The 23202-nt window shown below is 41.7% G+C and overlaps 1 protein-coding gene across 11 annotated transcripts in view; it reads left to right on the forward strand.

Moving 5' to 3' along the window:
- The window catches only part of SLIT2 (slit guidance ligand 2), a 530767-nt gene extending 508122 nt beyond the window's left edge, over positions 1–22645 (forward strand). For 10 of the 11 annotated variants that reach the window (XM_068278011.1, XM_068277940.1, XM_068277958.1 and 7 more), the window contains 4 exons: positions 880–1034; positions 2376–2664; positions 9551–9762; positions 20729–22645. In XM_068278011.1, coding sequence (XP_068134112.1) covers positions 880–1034; positions 2376–2664; positions 9551–9762; positions 20729–20970 — 898 coding nt within the window. In that variant the 3' untranslated portion in view covers positions 20971–22645. Of the gene's footprint in view, positions 1–879; positions 1035–2375; positions 2665–9550; positions 9763–12082; positions 12115–20728 lie in introns of all 11 variants that reach the window. The other variant, XM_068278031.1, reaches the window with a different exon arrangement.
- Positions 22646–23202: the final 557 nt, after the last annotated feature.

Below are 23202 nucleotides of genomic sequence, written 5' to 3' on the forward strand. Positions count from 1 at the left end.
TTAAATAAACACCAAGCCTTTTCAGTTCTGCTGAGTAGATTTTTAGTCCGGAGGTTCACTTTAACATCTGATTGATAGATGTCCGATCGATATTGGACAGGTTATGGAACGAAAGTATAATTAGGCAAATTTCATCAGGGAGGGGAGGAGCAACAGAGTATAATAAGATGTGTAGCTTTGTACTGCGCTGAGTACATTAACACATCTGGAGAAACCATTTGGACAGATCTCTGATCGGATTTCTGCTAGGTGAGGCACATAGGTACATTTTGATCAATACTGACAAACCGATTTCAGACCTGGGCGTATTCAACCATTTGATGGAGCAGTCCATCATATTCCTCTGTATGGCTGATCTTAAGCCTCATCTATATTTACAAGGTTTTTCTCTTGGGCAGGGATATCGATCCGATCATTAAGGTGACACTGCAGGGCTGGGTCTGTACGGATTCGTCGCTAGCTCGCAAGTTAGCAACATGTTCTGTTGTTATGTGGGGGGATGGGGGGGCTGACGAAGGGCAGCAGACAGAGCGAGTGTAGAGAACAATGCTCTCGGCCAGCGATCAACTGATTCGATCTGGTGAGCTGATCGCTGGCCAACACGTTGGAGATCATCGGGGCTGCTGTAAACACACTAAATTCTCTGTAGAAGTGGTTGTTATCAGCAGAGTTTTATCTAATGTGTGTAGGAGGCTTTAGTCACATTGAAGGAATCTGCATTTACAGTAGCTTTTCCTATTTCCAGCATATATATGTGTACAAATAGACAGCATTTCTGCTGGGGTAGTCCTTTAATCCTGCATTGGGCATAGATTGAGTGATCTGTGTAATAGCCAATGACCTGGTGCATTAGCTTGTCTTGTTTTCCTCTGGTTACAGTGTCGAGACCATAAATGATGGGCACTTTCACATTGTGGAACTCGTAAGCCAGGATCAAGCTTTGTCGCTGATAGTGGATGGAGGAAACCCAAAGACCATTACTAATTTGTCAAAGCAATCCTCTCTCGGGTTCGACTCTCCACTTTATGTAGGAGGTAAGAGATATCGGCTTGTCATGCTACTGATAACAGACACATTTGTTTGTCACTTGCCGGAATGATGAATACACGTTAAAGGCTTGGCTTACACACCAGATCCCTGCAGAAGACTACTGATCTGAGGAAGATCAAGAGACTAGTGCAGAGGCCTCTTCTGCGCTGGTCATGTGGGCTGGATTATTTGTACAGCTAGGAAACAGCTCTGAGTTGGCAATTACTAGAATTCATATGGCATAGCTCCCAATTATCCCTCTTTTGTAGGGATAGTCCCTCTTTGGGAACCCCATCACTCTGTCCATCATTTGTCCCTCTCTTAGGACTGATGCACAGATCTACGGAAATATATGTATTTTCCTACTGAGAACTGTGCTTAATTGACTACACGCTTTATTCCCATCCTTTGAATTTAAATATTTCTAATATTCAAATGTTAATATAAAGGAAAATGAACCAGGATAGAAAGGACCAGTCTGGTTTTAATTATAAAACAACATATTTTTCTTGAAAATAAATGATAGTATGGGCGATTATGGGTGTGGCAAGGGTGTGGATAAAGTGACCCTCTTTCTTTTCTCAAAAAGTTGGGAGGTCTGCATACAGGTTGAAATCAGTGGGATGTGTGGCACTGCCATAGTTCTGCATATGGTCTCTGCCACTATTGTTGCCACTAGTCTTCACAGCAGGCAAACATGTTCAAGGACGTGCGTTTGTGTCCATGTTTACTCAACACTATCTGGCACTTATTTGGGATACCTCTAACTACCATAATTATTCATGAAGTACCTCCCACGTCAACCTTCTATGGTAAGCTTGGGTCTTTTTGACTTATCTACTATAAATAAATAAGAAATCAAGCAGAGCACCTATTTTCTGTATTCTTTCCTTTTATAGGATGTTCCTTTTCTATTAGAGGATTAGCCGACTCAGAAAGTTTGTAGTATTATTCATTCATAACAGCAATACATTTACCTGTGAGACATGTAGGTTGAACATACTTAAGGTGGTCATACATCTATTGACTTGGCGGCTGAGCGACCATCCGATTCGATAATTATTATCGAATTGGATGAAAACGATGCCGCCAACAGCATGATGCAACCAATTTCAGTTGAAATTGGTTGCATGTAGCAATCTGGCATATTGGAAGATGTTGACCGATGCACAGCGGTGACAGCGAGCGATATCGGGAAGAGCAACAAATGCAACAAAACCCCCGCCCCTGTCCATTATTGGAAGCATAGTTTTTTGCGATAGTGGTCCTTTACATATTGTTTGGGTCTTCTTTATCTAAGCTGATTCGAAGTGTTTCATTTTGCATTTTTTTTTTGTCCATTCAAGGTATGCCTGTTAAAAACAATGTTGCAGTTTTGCGGCAAGCTCCGGGACAAAATGGAACCAACTTCCAAGGCTGCATCCGGAACCTCTACATAAACAATGAGCTGCAAGATTTTAAAAAGTTCAGCCTACAAACAGGAATAGTGCCTGGCTGTGAGCCATGCCACAAGAAGCTATGTGTACACGGGACATGTATGGCCACAAGTCCATCAGGATTCACCTGCGAATGTGAAGGAGGCTGGACCGGAACTCTCTGTGATCAGCAGTCCAATGACCCTTGTCTAGGCAATAAGTATGTATACCTCTTTGTGTAGGAATATATATATAGTAACTGCTATGACATGGACACACGCAACCTCTCTTATGATTTATCTCTTTTTTAATTCATTATTTATCCTTTCTCATTTGACTTAACGCAGACCTGAGCTCAGAACTTCCTCTCTGGTCTAAAAGATACTCACAAACATAGTAACCTTTAACCTCCCTGGCGGTATAATTCCCGCGGCTCCGCGGGGGGGGGTTCACCTTTTTTTTTTTTAGCCTAGCGCTAGCTACATGCTTCCCCCCTCCCTGCGGCATCCCCCTGTATCTTCCGTTCTGAACGGGATTTCCTTGAGGGCTTCCCCCGTCGCCATGGCGACGAACAGAGTGACGTCATCGACGTCGTGACGTCACAGGGAGTCCCGATCCACCCCATAGCGCAGCCTGGCGGCGATTGGCCAGGCTGCGCAAGGGGTATGCGGGGGGGGGGCTGCATCGCGGCGGGCAGCGGCGCATCGGCGATCAGACAAAATACGCAGCTAGCAAATTGCTAGCTGGGTGTTTGAAAAAAAAAATTATGTAAATAGGCCCAGCAGGGCCTGAGCGGCACCCGCCAAGGAGGTTCATGAAAAACATTTCTTTGGTACAGCTGATACAAATCCTGCAATAAATATGCAGTATGTCTATTTCCTGCTTTTATGGAAGCAGACATAGGGTTAACATAGTGTTTAAGATTTTGCTGTTCTGCCGAGGCAGCCAGCTGACACGGCTGAGAGATTAAATTACACTGGTGATTAGTCACAGATGAGGGGGGATTAGACAGGTTAAACTCTCTAAATGCATACAGGGTGCCTTTCTCTGTGTTTTCCTTCTGTTCTGTGCAAGAGTTCAGGTCCACTTTAACTCATAATATATCTCCCTTATCTGTCAAAACTCATTCATTTCTCTTGGCGAGTATGCACTAAATGCTGATAAATCTTCAGTGTGCAGAAAGCACACAAAACGTTTACTGGTACTTACACCATTTGAGCAGTGCGCAACCTGCAGTACTTGAGTCCATTGCTATGATCAAATCTGCAAGAAATGTTTTGCCTCATCATTTCTGATTGATAAAATTTCAATATATTCTTACCTAAAACCTATCGATTCTATTGATCAGACAGGACAGAAGATTTTGCAGTGATGAGAGTTGGGGAAGAAGTTGTGGTAGATTGATGGCCCATAAGGTTGCACTGCGTCACACAGTGCAACGCTGTGGTTATTTTTGAATAGGTTCCCTGCTGTAATCTATTGAAAATCAATGTGCTGTGTGGGTTAGGAATCGATTCCTCTCTGAATCAATTCCGATCAGTGATAATTCAATCATTTTTCCTTATTAGGTGGAAATCTAGAAGAGTACAGTAGAGCACACATTCCAAAATAATACTCACTTCCCTTCCTGTTTCGTCTACCCACTCCCCTTCCTGTTTTGTCTACCCACTCCCTCTCCTTTTTTGTCTGGATCAGGGAAAAACGAAAGCAAGCTTATCCCTCTTCTCAAAGAGTCCATGTTAACACAATCAGAGGGTTGTAATGCATTCATTCAGAAACAATGGAGAAGGAGCAGTGAGGGTCAGAGGCCCTAACACGAGTCTTGTAAACAGCAGTTTCAAAGAATAATTGCAGGGTATTGGAAAACAGTTGCATTTTAGTAAAAGGCTTTATAATTTCAGCCTAGCCACACTCAAAGCAGTATGGGCCTCTGTGATTGTCGATACTTTGAAACGGTGGACCTAGGTACTTTAGAGTAGGAATCTTGCCAGCAGAATTCATTGGACGTTATAAGGAGTGATTTGATATGTTGGCAGCTAGCTCAGGCTTGGTTTGAGTGTCCCTAAAACTGAGCACCTTGAGTCTTTTAGCGCCATGATCATTGCAGAAGGTGGCTTCTCACATAGCGAAAGTTAAACTTGATTTTAAGGCGATTTAAGTGACCCATAACCATCGCTGTTAGTTATACCTCAATGAATGCAATCAAGTCACCAGGACATTTGGAATGCCAGAAATGTTCTTACATCACTGGTTTGGCAGGGGTAACATTTGTAAAGAATTCTCGAGATAAAGTTCCTGCTGCGGACAAAGAAATCCTAGTTTGAAGCCTATTCTTTTTTATCTTCCAGAGAGCAACGTCTGATTTCCATTTTCTGGCATCGTTTGTCTTATCAGTTTTAACCTACTCAACATTTTTTCAGCCTGTGCATTCTAGTGCCTTCATATTTTTATATTGAATTTATTCTGCTTTGACAGCTCCCAGCTGAGGGATGTTCGCAGTACCTAGCACATATGTTCCTTTTGGCAGAAATACAGTATAGACTTGGAGACAATTTATTTGTTTATTCTAATTGCTGGGAAGGGTGTGAAATTCTCTGAACATTTTTAAAGAGGGAGTATTCAAGTATTGGAGACTGGTAGATGGAGATGTCTTCCAGATGTAGGTCTAGTGATGGAAACAAGCTTATGCTCGTTTCTCAGTTTTATTTGTTCACAAAACTCTAAGTTTCACTATTTGTTCAATTTCTCTCAAACTGTACAGTTTATTATTTAGAGAATCTGTAATGGAAAGGTGTTTGTAATAATCAGATTCTCCCATTTGGTACAGTTTTGTTCTCAAAAGAGGATTGTCATGCCGTTAACTAGGTTGTCTTATCATAGCTGTAAAACAGACAGAGGTTGTGCATTTTACTGCTTGACTGAAGTGCTTCTGCTTTTCCATTTGCTGATTACTGGCAAATAACAAAATCTTTAACTTTTTTTTTTTACTTTTTCGTGTATTTTTGACAAAATACATGTATATGTAGCTTTAGCATTTCGTTTTATGAGAGCTGATTACCATTAGTGAACAAAAAGTAACATTTTAATCTAACTCACAACATATTATTGTTTATGAAGTACCAAGAGTGAATAAAGAAGCCAAACAGCTGATAAGACTTCAACGTAATAAGTTTATACAAGTGGGCATTCAAATTGTTAAAAAATATGAATTTTATGATATAGGGGCAGCCCAGTGATATAGTTCAGACATTCACCATAATGCACCTAATATTTTCCATTATTTATCTCTCATTATTTTCTCAGCTTACCTGTATAGTAACTTTTCATCTTATACTTTGAGTGACTTTGCTTCTGACAAGATAGTTTTTAAATATGGTTAGAAATATTTAGGTTGAGAAGCCTTTATCTTCTTTACATGTCCACCTTGCACCATGAGTTAAGGAGAAATCCTTCACTTAATTTTTGTTTCTATATTTAAAAAAATGGTAATTGAAAGACAAATAAGACCATTAGGTTAGTGGTGACTAGTTCAGCATTTCTTTGCATGTCCTACTGGCTAGAGCTGCTATTTCACATATAGTAGGTCATGTGCCCCCCTCAAAAGCAAACCTCTGAGAATGGTGGAGGCTGCAAATACTCTAAGCTATGGAAAAAAGCAGCTCTGGCTTGGAAGACGTACAGAGTATTGCTAAACTATTCAGCAATAGCCCTCTTTTAGTTTTTTCAATTATTTTTAGCCTTTAGAGCTACTCACTGTAGTTGGAATCATGATCATAAAGTCTGAGGAAGGGGGGACCAATAGAAACATGAAGCCAGAAGGTGATATAACCCACAGTAACTGAACTGTGCTGAAGAATGTACTGCTTTGCTTAGATCATTTCTACCAATTAGCTTCTCAATAACATCTTGGCAACTGCATATTTTTTAAGTACATCTTACTTTTTATTTTTAGATAATGTGTTGTTTTTTTAACCAGCTAAAATATTCTGTAAAAATAATACAATTCGTATAGATCTGTTTCTAATGTGTAATTTATAACGTGGTAATTTCTAGCCATTATAACTTGCTAATCTAGGCTGTGGTACACTTACATTGAGAAGCAGAAGCTCCCACTAAACCCACCAGACCTAGACTGGAGTACACACACCTCTGGCTGAGAACCTGCTAATTACCCTCAGGCATCTTAAATAAAATACCATTTCTGGTTGGACTGACTTTCCAATATTTTAAACTTTGAAATGAGAATATTCCTATCAGATGAAAGACACGGGCATCCCGTAACAACATTCTTGTCTTTATCACAGTAATAAAACATGTTGTGATTCAGCTCCACACAAAAAAGCAGTCTTAGGCTAAATTATATCAATATGAACCTAATATCTAGAACTTTATTTCATTATAGAAGTCCTCGGATGACTTTTACATTTTTATGCTTCATATTTTACTGCCAATTTAGACCTGCTCTGAGGACAGATTAAAGTGTGTAAACACAGATTGTGTTCCTAGCAGTAAGCCCCACCCCTGGTCTTATTTTGGGCCTCAGAATCTAAAGCTACGTGCATTGGTCGATTTTTATCACTTCAGAAAATTGTTCAAGATCATCTTGGCCAAAAATCTACCATTGGTATTCCCCAATAATGCTTAATGATAAACAGGGCTGCATCATTAAAGCATACCTGAAGTGACATATGACATTATGAGATAAACATATACACATGTAGTACTAGCTCTACTTAGAAATTATCTGAAAGGATACCGAAGTGACATGTGACATGATGAGATAGATGTGTATATGTAGTGCCTAGCACACAATTATGCTGTGTTCCTTTTTTTTTTTTTTTTCTGCCTGAAAGAGTTAAATATCAGGTATGTAAGTGGCTGACTAAGTCCTCACTCAGACAGGACGTGACTACAGTGTGACCCTCACTGATAAGAAATTCCCCTTTTTATCTCTTTCTTGCTCTCAGAAGCCTTTTTCTGCTAGGAAAGTGGTTTATATTTGGTATTTCTTGTCAGTGAGGGTCACACTGTAGTCTCTTTCTGTCTGAGTCAGGACTAAGCCAGCCACTTACATACCTGATATTTAACTCTTTCAGACAGAGAAAGAAAAAAAGGACCACAGCATAGTTAATTGTGTGCTAGGCACTGTACATACACATGCCTATCTCATCATGTCACATGTCACTTCGGGTATCCTTGAAGTACTTTTTTGTTTTTCAGTACAGCACAAATTAATATATCTATGCTTAAGAGTTCAGTCCGGTTTCCTATAAGCAAAAAGTCTAATATTTTTTAGAGAGTAGGGAGATAATAAGATTTTACAGCAGGAACACTCGAAAGGCAAAGGGTGGATTTTAACCTACAGCAGTGACAATCTGATGCAATCTTAAAAATAAAGCTATAAAACTGAAAATAAAAATATGAAACTATTTGCTATACTAATGTTCTATTCATCATCCATATCACACGTACAATTCATACGTTTATTTTAACTTTAGGTTCACTTTAAATGACAGTCATAAGGCTCAGTGAAGCTGGCCCCCCTACAATCAGCAAAAGTAAAAATTCCATCATGATTGGTTAGTGCTACGTTTGTGCCCATTTGTGCTGAAAAAATTAAGATATGTGCTGTTTTCATTTTGATGATAATAGCACTTATTATTTCCAAAACAATACCATCACCCAGCCCCCATACAACAACCTACAGCCATGGAACTGGTATGGGTGGGTAGTGCTGTGCATGTGCTCATCTGTGCTGCAAAAATCATCATTCTATCTCTTATCGTTTTTGAGCTATTCACAATTATTTATAAAGGTCAAAAGCTCACTCAGCCCCCTACAACATCACAAAGGATGAGTGAGCTTGGAAAAAACTTGAATATCTAAAAACGTGAATATTTCAAAAACTATAAAAGATAGAAAGATGATTTGTTTTGCAGCACAAATGAGCATATGCACAGCACCACCCACCCATACCAGTTTCATGTCTGTAGGTTGTTGTGTGGAGGCTCTATGTAGCACTAACCAAGCATGATGGAATTTTTATTTGGGGTGATTGTAGGGGGTCAGCTTCACAGAGCTCAGATACAATTTACTAATATTGCTCAGTGACTACCACTTGTTCTCGAAAAGAGGGAGGGTTAGTGAACCCCTCAAGGTGCGATCTGGCCACCCAAATAGTCACTCAGCTGCTCCCATAGACACTAAACATGTATACAAAAAAGAAGAGAAAGGGGAGCGCTCTGAGATTCCCAATCGTATAAATGAGACTGTAATAGGAAAGGTCTCACCTAGTGGTAGTGTGGCTGGCACAGCGTACTTAGCCGCGATAAGCATGCGTCCCTCTTAGCCAGCCGGGGACCGGGCTCTCCGTATCGACAGGGCGGACGTGACGTCACTAGTCCCAGCTCTCCTTGCGGCAGTAGCTATGGGAATCAAGACGCTTGCTCCAACACACGCAGAAGAGCGTGGTGAGCGGCGTCTAGTTCGCCATAGGGGGCGGGCATACACCAAGGGAAAAAAAGTTGCAATGGTGCAAAATAGCACACACGCATAGGATACTTTTAAAATAGAAAATATTTAATATAAAGACATCGCGTTTCGCGTAGGAACACCCTCCGCTTTTTCAAGTCATACCACTTGCTCTCTACACTCTATGGTACAGAAGAGGTCGGTTAGCTGTATCTCAGCAGTTTGTCTGCACGGTGATCATTATTACATCCTTCACCATAAATGATCCCCAATGATCATTCTCAGCAACAGAATAAGGAGGTCTTCATGGTTTAGTCAGTAGAATGTGTAGATATAATTGGTGGGGTAAAACATTTATTTCATGCTGTTCCAAGAGAAAGCCAGATGACCTCACAGCATTTACTGTACCCCATAATGGGAAACGCTTCAGATTCATCCGTCATAGGCCACACATATGCAGCGTTGTTTGCAATCTATTTAGTCTAATGCTATAGTAAAAACTACGACTGAAATCACCTTCTGATAATTAAAATGCATAAAAGGTGACGTAGCTCACACACCACCATTATAAATGTAATCTGCCTAACTGGGCATGCCTAAACATGTCAAACTGATTGACTCTCTTTATCTTGCAGATGTATACACGGGACATGCCTGCCAATCAATGCCTTTTCCTACAGCTGTAAATGTTCCGCAGGCTATGGGGGAGTCCTATGTGATGAAGCGGAGGAACAGTTTAATCCCTGCCAATCTCTGAAATGTAAACACGGAAAATGCCGTGTCTCAGGTGCAGGCAAAGCCTACTGCGAGTGCAACAGCGGCTACACTGGAGACAACTGTGATAAAGGTATAGTTTACAAAACCAACTGAAATATAATTGCTACCAGCATTAACCTTTGATAGAAATATGATCTGAGTTAGTTTTATATAGTATGTAGTATATTAATATTTTATATAGTGCTATAGAGGAAGTTGTTACTTTTCAGTGCTTTGAAGTTTAAAGTGTTAGTTTACTTAAAGTGAGGGGTGTATTTAGGTAATATAGAGCCTATGTAAAACACTAAAATTGAGCCCAGAGACCCATTCCCCTCTAAAAACAGCATCCTTTCTCGCGTACATGTGCTATGGTTTGCCAGGGGCGTAGCAATAGGGGTTTCAGAGGTTGCAACCGCATCGGGGCCCCGAAGGGCCCTTCCTCATCTACAGTATTAGCTCTCTATTGGTCCTGTGCTCATAATAATCACTTCTATAGATACTTTGAATAGTGGTAATTATTAACAAACTGTTCCCCATTCCCTTCTTGCACCTCTGACACTGTAGTTGCCATTGGCAGGTTTTGGTGCGCCGTATCAATTGTTATGTATAGCGTGCTTAGGGGGCCCCATTGTAAAACTTACATCGGGGCCTGCAGCTCCTTAGCTACGCCACTGATGGTTGCCTGTGTTTTTTGGCTCGGGATATTGCTGAAGTTACTTTTTTTGGAGATATCTCTTCTTATTCCCTCTCTGTCCTCTTTTCTAACAGAAAGCCCAGTGCCCCATTACATACATAAATTAAGTAAGCGTATTCCCCAGATATCAGAATTAATCTGCTCTGAGGGTCTGAGTGACGGGGAGGCACGGGGGCAGGCATGGCAGCACAGAAGCAAGCATTGTGCCCATGGTGTTTTGGCGCCCATGGCACGAGCTATGCTTGTACCCCTCTATATATGCCCCTGCTTAAAAGGCTCATGTATCCAAAGCTGTGGGAGCAACTATTGGGTAAAACTCCAGACCAGGCATTATTCCAATTGATATTTAACCTTTGTCTTGTGAACCTCACCCCGCCACATTTTGTGCTCAAAAGTGCTGTATTATGTGACCGGTGTCTGATCCCAAATCATGTCTGGCTATCCACCATCTGTAAATCATTTAGAGGGAATTTTTCAGGATTAACAGTTTTGTCCATCTCAGATTGCCCCTATAAGATCACCATATTTATAAATGGCCAAACTGTTTTTTATGGCAGCGGTCAGTGGTTGTATTGCCTGCCCTAATCCTCCTAAAACTTCATTCACTTGCATGCTTGATCAAATTCAGAACTGGCAACATCCATTCCCCCTCACCAAATAAATACATACAAGAATCTCCATTGACTTCAGTTGGAGCAGTTGATTGTCACCTTCTGAAGTGGCTAGTTGTTTTAAAAAATGACAAACAAGGTGTCTGCTACTTTACTCCACAAAGTGGTGAATGCTATTTGGAATTCACATAGTGAAGATCAGGCAGACCACCCCCTTTATGAAGAGCAAACAATAATCCTGAAAATGCAGTAACACTGTGGTGGAAACAGGCTCAAGTTTCCTCTATAACTGTGATGATCAGCTGATCACCACGTCTGAAAGTTGGCCCCTATAACTGCTGTCATTTGTACTGAGAGAACCATCAAAAAAAGGTCTTTACACGAAAGTTCTCCAAACAAAAAAGGCTTCTGTTTTTCCACCTTTCTTCTCTACCCCTATTGGCAGTACCTTATTTTCTGGTTGAACTTGATGGACGTATGTCTTTTGTCAACCCAAATAACTATGTAACTATGTGTAATCTTTTGAAATGTTCCTGTTCACTTTCTGTGACCCTTATTCAGTTAACTTTTTCTACTAAGTTTTCTCCTAGGAAATCATTTTTCAACTCTGCAATCGAAAATGTACCAAAAACTAGGTGAAAAAGTATGGCCAAAATTATTCTGAGTATCTTCTTGCATTTTATTGATAAGGTGTAAAAATATCAGCGAGAAGAAAACTTAAAATACCACCCCAGCGAAAAAAATAAGCAGTTAAAATCTGACAGAACCAACAGGTCTTGGACTAGTCCATCTTCTCATGAGGGATTCGCAGTAACGCGGTATTCCGCAAAAGCATATTTTTGGGGTGCGGTGCGGCTACCGGACACCACCAGCTTGCAGTGTGAAATCGACCTCAGAATCCCCCATGAGGAGATGGATTTGTCCAAAACCTGTCAGTTCTGTCAGATTTTACCTGCTTACTTTTTTCGCTGGAGTAGTCCGTTAAGAGAAAAAGTGAGTTGAATAAGGACCTGTATGTCTTTTCTGTATATGTGAATGTCTTGTTTTTGTACTGGACAATGACTCCACACTTTGCCTTCTCACGTACTCTGCTCTTCACCCTTCAGCCTCCGCTGATATATCACAGAGAATTCCACAGGTGAGATGGTTGAATAACGAGAGTTCACTCCTCTCCCCTCCCACCTCCATTCATTGTGGTGTCTCCTTCTTCCATCTATCAATGTCTTCTCCTCTTTTTCCCCTCAGCTGGCATTTATTTATTTTGACTTCAGCACTGATGTGACTGGGAGAGGGGGGGGATCAGGGCCAGGGAAGTGATTAACAGATGGCTCATTTTTAGCTGGTTTATACTTAGGTAATTTATGAAGCTAGTGGAATGTAACTTGTATTAAGCAGCAGATTGAATATTATTGAGCTAGAGGTCTAATAAATTAAATTGCATGCTCTCTGAAACGGTTCCCTGGTGTAAACAGGACCAGCTGTTCAGACTAAGCGCACTGGATGTGGACTTTTCTATTAACTAAAAAGATTTAAGCCACCAATTTTGTTGTCACTGTAATAATGCTGCATTTATTCCTTATAGGCTGTGAGAACTTTCATAACATAATGGTTATTGAGATGTTGAAAAATAAGATGATGTTGGCCCATAGTGTCTATTTAACCTTTTTAAGTCTCCTTTATCCAGCCTAATACAGCAAAGTCCCCGGTACCTGGCAACGGCCGGGGACCGCCTGGTGCCGGATACATGTTCTTGCCGGTTGCTTGAGCAATTGGCTGAAAGAGCACAACCCCCCCCCACCCCCTTCGTGCAAAATAAAATACTCACTGAATGTTCATTGCTGTCTTCTAATATTCCTGTTGCCTGTAGCGGCTTTCCGGCGTTCTCCGTGCATAGCTCCCAGGGATGTCACATGACCCATGTTGGGTCATGGGACACACCAAGAGCTGTGTATGGATGCCAGAAAACCTCTAGGATTAGGTTAGAAGATGACGCTGGGCACTCAGTGAGTATTTTTTGCCCTCCAAATCCCTTCCAAAAACCCAGAATCATAGTCCTCATTATCCCTCAGGCATGGCGGTTAGCTGAGACTTCCGGTTGCCTGATTTCGCATAATGCGGACTTTGCTGTAAAAGCAAAGAAATCTGGAGGGTTAAGCCATCATGATCCGGTGTGCACTGGCAAACTGGGAATATTGGTATTTATCAGAAATAATGCTGCGTCATCTTGTTATAGCTAAATAGCCTCAGTCATATCTTCTTAAGGCTACTTACACACCAGGATGTTGCATTTAGGGGACGTTATAGGGCACATAACGTGCCCCTAACGCAACGCCTGGTGGTGTTGGAGCAGGACGCTACCAAGAGCCTCGTTACAAGCAGCTCTTGGTGCGCCTGCTCTGTCGGAGGCACTGCGGAGACCACGTGAGCAGAGCTCTCCGCATCACGTGGTCCCGCCAGCCAATCCGCGGCCGCTCCAGGATGTAAACACTGCAAGTGCAATGAATAATAAGTAGCCATGTGCCTGGCTACGTAGCGGCCTCTCCCCGCCTCCTCTCCGCCCATAAAATGAAAAAAAAAACCTACTGAGCATGTGCAAACAGTCTAACGCGGCTTAGCCGCGTGTAAAGTACTGCATGCAGTACGTTATGTAGACGTGCTGCGTTGCAATGTAACGCAACGTGGGCACTGTGAACAGCCCATTGATTTTTCATTGCTGTGCATTGGGGTGCGTTACAGGTTGCTCTAACGTGCGCCTGTAACGTCCCACTGTGAAAGCAGCCTAAAAAATGGAGACGTGAGGGCCTACTTATCTGAAATAAGAGCCACTATAGCAGCTCACACAGGCTTCTGTAGGGCTCAGGAACCAGACAGTTAGCTTCCTCTTTTACAGAGATGTCATCTCCCCAAGTTATGGTGTGTATGGGAATACAACCTGTTGGGCACCCAGTCATCATTATCAATTTCATAATTGATAGTTGATTGACCAGAGACAGACGTTTTGCACACATGTATAATGGCTCTTCCAACCGAGCCTCTTTTCCGAGCAAGTTCTTGTAGGTCTCTGTGTATATCAATTTAGTTGGCCGGTTATATACATGGTGCAGCATGTGTAGAAGAGATCAATGTTTACCAGCTCCTCCAATGGTTTAATGACCAAAACCTGGTCTGCTGAGCAATTCACCTCTGATCAAAAAAAAAATCTGAATATTTTTTATTGGTTTTGGATAGAATATTGGCTTGTGTGTATTGACCCTAAATATTTGGCATGGATGAGTGGGGATCATTTGTGAAATTGCCATGATGCACTAAGGTGCTCCAGGGCTGGAGGTCATTGCAGAACATAAGAGATCCCATAAACTTGCCCTGAGGATATTAGAAATGTTCTGCTATTGAATCACATAAGTTTGCGACCCTCACCTTGATCATCTTGGAGTAAGGGCTAGCGAGAGGTACTTGTGTGATTGCAGTTGTGTGCACATCCCTAGTGGAACATATTATTTTTAATGTTTGGCTGCACGTGCGTAGGACGGAGAGGAGGGGTCAAAAACACCAAATGGAGGGCTGGCACAGTATCTGTGATAAAACTGGTTCAAGAGAAGACAAGGGTTGAACATATATTTAGGGCATTAAAGGACAACTATCAATAGAAATAACTTTGTTTTTTTATCTTCTGCATGCGGGGGGGAAGGGGGGCAGTGTACGCCGCTGGTGCACGGGGCGCAGGGTGAGCTTTGATGATTGCAATGCGCTTCTCTCTGGTCTCCCTATGACCCGAATTGCCCCGCTGCAGTCCATCATGAATGCGGAAGCCAGTCTTATCCACTCCTCCCATCGCTCCACCACAGCAGCTCCCCTCTGTGAATCCCTCACTGGATTCCTATCCAGTCCAGAATCGGATTCAAGATACTGTGTCTGGCCTACAAATCTGTCCACAAAACCTGTCCTATCTACATTTCCAATTTTACCCAGAGGTACACACCTAGCCGCTCACTCCGCTCCTCCAATGAACTTCACCCTCCCCCCCTGCATCACCCAATCCCATGCACGCCTCCAGGACTTCTCAAGAGCCGCTCCAACACTATGGAACTCCCTACCTCCCCCCATAAGCGTTTCCCCCTCCTTCAGCATCTTAAAGAAGGCCCTCAAAACTCACCTTTTCACTCTGGCCTACCCCCCTCACTAGTGCTCTAAATCCGTAGCTGAACTCTGGCCCCCTACCTTTTCTGTCCCTACCTCTCCCTCTAGATTGTAAGCCTTTAGGCAGGGTCCTCCTCCTTATGTCTCCTACCTGTTCACGCACCTCCATTACCATACACCCATCCTATGGACTCTTGAGTGAACTCGACTTGCCTAATCTCCATGCTCCCATCCAGTGACTGACTAAGCATTACCTTGTACTCATACTGTGCTGCGTGATCTGGTTTGCATGTATTCCTGTATTGTCTTATTGCTGTATGTCACCCCTAAATATTGTCTGTAACCTTAACTAATGTCCAGTGCTGCGTAATATGTTGGTGCTTTATAAATACAATAAATAAATAAATATAGTATTAAAAAAAATACTTTTTACTGAAAAGTTGTCCTTTAAAGGGAAGGTTCAGGGAGGGGATTCAAAAAATAAAAATAAATTTCCACTTACCTGGGGCTTCCTCCAGCCCGTGGCAGGCAGGAGGTGCCCTCGCCGCCGCTCCGCAGGCTCCCGGTGGTCTCCGGTGCCCGACCCGACCTGGCCAGGCCGGCTGCCAGGTCGGGCTCCTCTGCGCTCCATTTCCTGGGACTTCTGCGTCCCACGACGGCGCGCTGACGTCATCGGACGTCCGCCGGGCTGTACTGCGCATGCGCAGAACTACTGCGCATGCGCAGTACAGCCCGGTGGACGTCCGATGACGTCAGCGCGCCGTCGTGGGACGCAGAAGTCCCAGGAAATGGAGCGCAGAGGAGCCCGACCTGGCAGCCGGCCTGGCCAGGTCGGGTCGGGCACCGGAGACCACCGGGAGCCTGCGGAGCGGCGGCGAGGGCACCTCCTGCCTGCCACGGGCTGGAGGAAGCCCCAGGTAAGTGGAAATTTATTTTTATTTTTTGAATCCCCTCCCTGAACCTTCCCTTTAAGTCGATGAATATAACTGGTAATAGACCTGAACTCTAATCAAATTATGTTTTCATTATTGTATGCCTGTAGTCTGACGAAGGCATTGGATTCCTCTGAAATGTTGAATGGTGCATAAATAAATACGATGCCTTTATAGACTTGCGTCAGCTTCAGGTTTCTGCATGAGTCCGGTTTCTATATGAGTAACTTAAGAATCTTAATATTTTACTCTAAAGACCATCTGGATGAAATAATCGTTTTCTGCTTGGTGGACTCAAGTTTTTATTACTAAATACCATTTTGTTCGTCGTGTCTCAATCGCGTGTACACAGTACACTGCAAAACCATACCCCATAATGAAAAAAATGAACAACAGTTTAATATTATTATTTGCCAATAATTTCTTCCACGTAAATAGTTTATAATACTGACGGATAATATGAACCATCAAAGGCAATACAGATAATTTATAGTTGTATATCATCCTTTGCACAAAGTACAAATAGATGTGATTGAGATACAGTGCTAGCAAAATACAATATCAGAGCTCATTCCACACAAGGTTACAGTCACAGGGGATAGTGAGTGGACGAGAGTTGGTAAGATGCATATAAAATAGATTTCATTGCTATATAAGTATGCAATAATATTAATAATAATACAGTGTGCCTTACTGGTCAGATTCATAAGCAACAATGGTGGATTTCACTAATTGGCTTAATGGTCTAGGTCAAATTATATATTTACCTGAAAAGATGAGTTTTAAGTTGTTTGAAGATTTCAAACATTGGTGAGCGTCAAAAAGATTTTGTGAAGGAGTTTCAGAGGAAAGAAGAGGTACATGAGAAATCTTGTGTGTGGTAGTGTAGAGGTGTATAGTGGAACAAGATCTGAGAAAGTTTGTAGGTAAGAGTTAGAAGTTTTAACTGAAACCCATTTTGCAGGAAAATAATTGAAGGGACTGACAGAGAGGAGAAATAAAAGGGTTGATTAAAGCGGACCCAAACCAAAAATGTTTTTAATTCAAAATATTTAGTTGCACTACTCTGACACATATAAAGATAAATAAACACTATATCAAGCCTATGAGCATTGACAGTGCATGCTTTTCACCCTTCTCTTTTCATAACTAGGGCTAGACAGGCGGCAGCCATTAGCAATTCCTCCTTTGGCGGAGACCATCTACTCCACCAGTTTGCCGGATTCTGTCCCGGCAATATGAAAGGAAGGGAGGGGTTTCTCCAATAAATGTAAAATATTTTATATTTGTCATGACGCAGCTGAAAAAAGGCTGCTGTTTATTATTATAGTTTAGAAAATAGATTTTATTTCTGAAATCTTGTATTTAAGGACCAGCTAACGCCCATAGGCATCAGCAGGTCTTAAGTAGGTTACCATGGAAACGGTTTCCATGTCAGTTCACGGAGGGTGTCTCCGTGAACAGCCGGAGAGCCGCCGATCGCGGCTCGCCGGCAAAATGTAAACACGCGGGGAAGAAATCCCCGCTGTTTACATCATACGGCGCTGCTGCGCAGCAGCGCTGTAGAGCAGATCGGCGATCCCCGGCCTCTGATTGGCCGGGGATCGCCGTCATTTGATAGGCTGAAGCCTATCCTACAATGCGCAGGACGGATATCACAGGGGGAGGGAGAGGGAGAGAGCGTCGAAAACGCTACGGAGGGGGGCTTTGAAGAGCCCCCCCGCAAAGCGCAGAAAGCCGGCGGCGATCAGACCCCCCCAGGAGGACATCCCCCTAGTGGGGAAAAAAGGGGGTAAGTCTGATTGCCCTGGCTATTTCCTGATCGGTGCTGCGGGCTGGAGAGTCCACGCAGCACCGATCAGAAGAAAATCCCCTGGTCCTTAAGTGGTTAATTTGGGTCCACTTTAAGTTGAGCAGAAGTGTTCAGAGTGCACTGGAGTGGTGGCACATAGTCAAAATGGGACCCAAAAACATAAAGCGAACCTTTAATAATGCACATTTCAAATAAATGTGAAAATATTTGCACCATGAAGTAACTGACATACTAACTATATTGTGGTTCCATAGTTTCCCATACCTGATTTATGGTTTATGGTAACATTTTTTTCTACCTTTATGGTAGATGCCATTTTGCTGGTGATGGCAGCCCTGTGCACAGGGACAGGGACAGTTCACAAGTCTTCAGACGGTTATACACACCTACCACATCCTGTTATACACAGGTACCATATCCTGTTATACATCCTGACAAAGTTATAGGTCCAACAAGTTCAACCAGGGGAAAATATATATATATATATATATATATATATATATATATATATAATACTAATAACTTGTACATCTCTGTACTACATATCCCAGTTGATCCAGATACAATTATCACTTACACAGAAGTGGTTTCTTAGCATTACTTTTCTTAAAGAGGAACTCCAGTGAAAATAATTTAATATAAAAAGGTGCTTAATTTTTACAATAATTATGTATACATGATTTAGTCAGAGTTTGCTCATTGTAAAATCTTTCCTCTCCCAGATTCACATTCTGACATGTATTACATGGTGACATTGTTACTGTGGGCAGATTATGTAGCTGTTCTGGCTTTAACAGACAGCTATAAACAGCCATTTCCTGTGTGTGTCATTGTTACATTGTGGCAGTTTGCCCAGAGTACCGTACGGTACCAGAGCCTCTTGTGGGAGGGGTTTCAGCACAAATTCAGTCATACAGCGCCCCCTGATGGTCTGTTTGTGAAAATCATTATATTTTTCATGTAAAAGTGGGTATCAGCTACTGATTGGGATAAAGTTCAATTCTTGGTCGGAGTTTCTCTTTAAAGTCCCGCTACAGCGGGGAAAAAAAAAAAAAAGCAGTTGAAATCTGATAGAACTCTGACAGGTTTTACATCAGTCATGGGAGATTCTCTGACTGCTAATAGTATGTAATAATAGTTTGCAAGTGAGCAGGGAGGCTAGCTGGTATCTTGCTATTTTGACAGTTAGACTAAGCAACTAGACTTGTCCAAAACCTGTCAGATTGCTTACTTTTTTTCACTATAGTGGTTCTTTAAAGTCCCATCTGCACCATGTGATTCTTTGTCAGATTTGATTCAATTTGATTTGATTCATTAATTTGATTCAATCTGACATGTCCGATTCATGATTCGATTCAATTTGAATCAAATGGTGGTGTAGATGGGACTGATTCTCCCCGCAGCTTATGACTCTTTTCACAAAACGAGTCTCTGCACCAGGGTCTAGTTGCCTAGCAACAATGTAAACACATATTCAGCAGCTCAGCGGAGCTCAGCTATTATGGTTATAACGGCGATCGATTCCTGCTAGAAGTGGGTTATATCACTGAAAACTATGTAGGCAGCAGTTATGGTTGTGAAAAGAAAGTAAAAAAAAAACACCCCTAACAAATGGATTAGCCTCCCAGCCGTCATCCGTCACTATTTACAATACATGTTATATTGATGAAACCATTCATTTTTTTAAAAAAACTTTTTACACTATTTTACAAGGATGTTTAATAGTTTATGCATAAACCACTTTTTATTTTTTTCCTCATTCGTTAAAGAACCCCTTTAAGCTACTTACGCATGCTGGTCTGAAATCAGCCATGGCGGATGATAAAGATTGCCATGACCAAGAATAGGGAATTAGACCAGCTGCTGCACAACATCTGCTAAAGATCCAATATGCGGGATCTTTAGCTATTCCTGATGTCCGAGCACCGCACAGTCTCATTGTTCTCCTACGGGAATCTGCTCCTTTGCAGCCACTTGATCTCCATCCATCTCCCACGTAGCAACAGACGTATCTCTAGCCAGGTGGCTAATGACGCGCCTGTACAGTATCCGCTCTACTCCGTCGTGTACCTATACCTGCCAGGCGACAGAGATGCCCCGAAGATCCCCGTGTGTACTGGGCTTTAGATGAAACAAGTGTAATCAGGAGATGGCTGTAAATTTAAACTAGCTATTTTCTCCCTCAGTCTCTTAAAGGGACACCTATGGCATGAATAAAAAAATTAGTTTTACTTTCCTGGGGCTTCTACTAGCCCCCTGCAGCCGCCCCGTTCCCTCGCAGTCACTCACGGAGCCTCCGGTCCCCCGCTGCCAGCTAGTTTCGTTTTCGCTGACAGGGAGTCACCCGGCTTTCTGTGCCTGCGCATGCCTGGCCATGCGAATCCTTCTTCATGTTCCCATCCTCAATAGCGTCCTGCACAGGCGCAGGATGCTATTGCGGACAGGAACGCAAAGAAAAATTCTCGTGGCCAGGCCTGTCAGTGAAAACTAAACTAGCTGGTGGCGTGGGACCGGAGGTTCCGTGAGTGACTGCGAGGGGACAGGGCGGCTGGAGGGGGCTGGTAGAAGCCCCAGGAAAGTAAAACTGATTTTTTTATTCCTGGCTTAAGTCTCCCTTTAACTACTCTTCTGTTAGTCTAGATCTCTGTGTATTTCATTCTTTTATCATTTTTTATTTTTTATTTCAATCAATGGGAGAAAAGTGAATGTTAAATAAAGACACAGGGTCACAGTTACTGAACCCCCACCATATCATTTTATTTAAGTTATGGTGCCTTCTTATCCTGCAGCATACACACATTAAATATGTCAGAAACACACTGATGTTGGAAAATAAGGTTAACTCTAATTTTGTTTTATTTGTCTTGTAGAAATCTCATGCAGAGGGGAACGAATCAGAGATTATTTCCAAAAGCAGCAAGGTTATGCAGCTTGCCAGACGACCGAGAAGGTATCGAGACTAGAATGCCGAGGAGGATGCTCTAACGCCCACTGCTGCGGACCCCTCAGAAGCAAGAGACGGAAATATGTTTTCGAGTGCACCGACGGCTCCTCATTTGTGGACGAAGTGGAGAAAGTAATAAAGTGCGGCTGTACAAAGTGTCCCTCCTAAATATGTAACCGTGAAGAGTCCTTTCACAAAGTTGTATACCTTTTGACCGTGTTGGACTAATTCAAATTTCATAGTGGAAAATATTTTGAATTATATTGTAAAATACAGAAACAGACTTATTTTTATTAAGAAAAAAAAGGACATTTTCCTCACTGGCAAAGAAAAAACAAAAAAACAAAAAAGAAGCAAAACATTTTTAAGTTCTTTACTAGGACTTCTCATAATGAAGAAGAAGAGACGTCGGATGGACATGGACACAAAGTCTATTTAGGTCTCCCTTGATGGATGGGGAATTACAATTGTTGTTCGACATGGTTTTGCTATTTGCAATGCTCTGAAGATAAAGAAGATACTTGACACTTTTTATCCTTCAAGTAGAGAAGTCGGGGGTGGGTAAATTGTCCCATGTAAGGAGGCTTGTTAATTGGCTGTGTGACATATCAGCCCTCTTCAGCCCTGCCTGCCGATTGAAAAAACCACACGCAATTATGATAAAGGAAAAGCTGTGAATGATAAGGGATCAAGCTGACACCCTGATGCACTGAGCGCCCCCTAAGTGAACCGCTGAACCATACCGGGAAGCTCTGATGCGTTACAAGTCATCTAAACAACAAGAACCATGAATGGGACTGATAATTAGCCCAGATTAGACTCCTTTTTAAATCTATTAATGTCATGTGATAGCACAAGAAGCGTATGGAAGTCTTCATCTAGCCTTTTCCAGTATTATTTTTTTATTTTTGTTTTTATTTTTGTAATATAAAAAAAAAAATTAACTGGGCCATTAGAAATGAAAAATTAAAAAAATGTCTGGTAGTTTTTTTTTCTCTAATTAGGGGTAATTTTACAACGTCTAAGAAAAAAAAATGTATAAGCAGTATTCAGATTGAATAAGGCATATTTATTGTACCAGAGTACATCATTCTTAACAATTTTAGCTTATCCCCTTTTTTCTCCAATGCTTTAATATATATTAATTTATATTTCTCCTGATATTTTTCTATTTTGATAAACGACGAACAAAAAAAACTGACTCAAAGTCGAGATTTTTTTCTTTTTTTTTTTTTCCTCATATAGAACTAACATGTGTCAGATAAATTAGTTTTGTGTTCGATAATGTGGTTTTGAAAAGTGATTTGTGCTCAGTATTAGGGCACATGGAGAAAAAACAAATGTACAATAGAGTGTGTTTACATTAGATCCAAACGATATAGAAGTATTTTCCCTACATATAATATAAATATAATGTATATTTACGTTTAAAAAAAATTAAGTTGTGTTGTAGGCAGAGAAATGTCACTAGACTAGAGGAGTTCCTTAATATTCCCCATGAAGTTGTATCTGTTTTTTAGAGCGGATTATACTGTTCACAACTGTGGCTTTCCCCATAATAAGACTACCATAGTACCACGTGGATCCCATGTTAATAAGCTGCTGCTAAAATTCAGTATATGATTGTTAATGGTTGGTAGTGGGCTGTGTTCTCCTTCCCTTAAATAAAGAAACAAGCAGGCACTCTGTACAATACATTTGTATGTTCAATATTTTTTTTTTTATATTTGTATTTACAAAAAAAAAAATTAGGTGTACATGTATAATGCAGTGTGCTTTGTCATCTTTGGACTGATATCAGTAATGCAACTGATGTTTGTAAATTAAACAGATATTACTTCCATATTTTCTGACTTGTCTCCTTGTATTCGCACATGTGGACTATTATTAAAAGTTCAGTCGAGAGGTTTAGCTGAACGCTTCTGGGCACGATTGAAGATTACAAATACAGTTGTTGTCAAGATATCTACCAATTTTGTTGGTAAAAAACTGATTAAAGTTTGGCTCTGTTATGTTTCAAGGATCAAAGGGACACTGTAGTGGATCCAAATCTATAAATCCACTACTATGTCCTTCAAGAGAAGTGTTTACTACAAGCACTGTTTCTGTTTCTTACTTAGAAAGTTTCTCACTTAGAAAGTTTCTCCACTTAGCTACTACTATACACCATCTTTTCCTTGGACCGGACGCATCTTCTGCACTTTGTAGTACCCAGCAGTGTCTCTCTTGCGTGTGCGCCACAGTGGATCTGAGTACATCTCTGTATGCGTGAGAGACACTGACGGGACCTACAAAATGCAGCAGATGGGTTCCACATCCGAGGAGAAGATGATGCATCCCGTAAGGGCCACGGACCAGAGAAGCAGCATCCTGTAGGTAAGTAGTGAGTACGTCCCCCCC

Source organism: Hyperolius riggenbachi, chromosome 1, assembly GCF_040937935.1.
Source record: "Hyperolius riggenbachi isolate aHypRig1 chromosome 1, aHypRig1.pri, whole genome shotgun sequence".
Taxonomy (NCBI): domain Eukaryota; kingdom Metazoa; phylum Chordata; class Amphibia; order Anura; family Hyperoliidae; genus Hyperolius; species Hyperolius riggenbachi.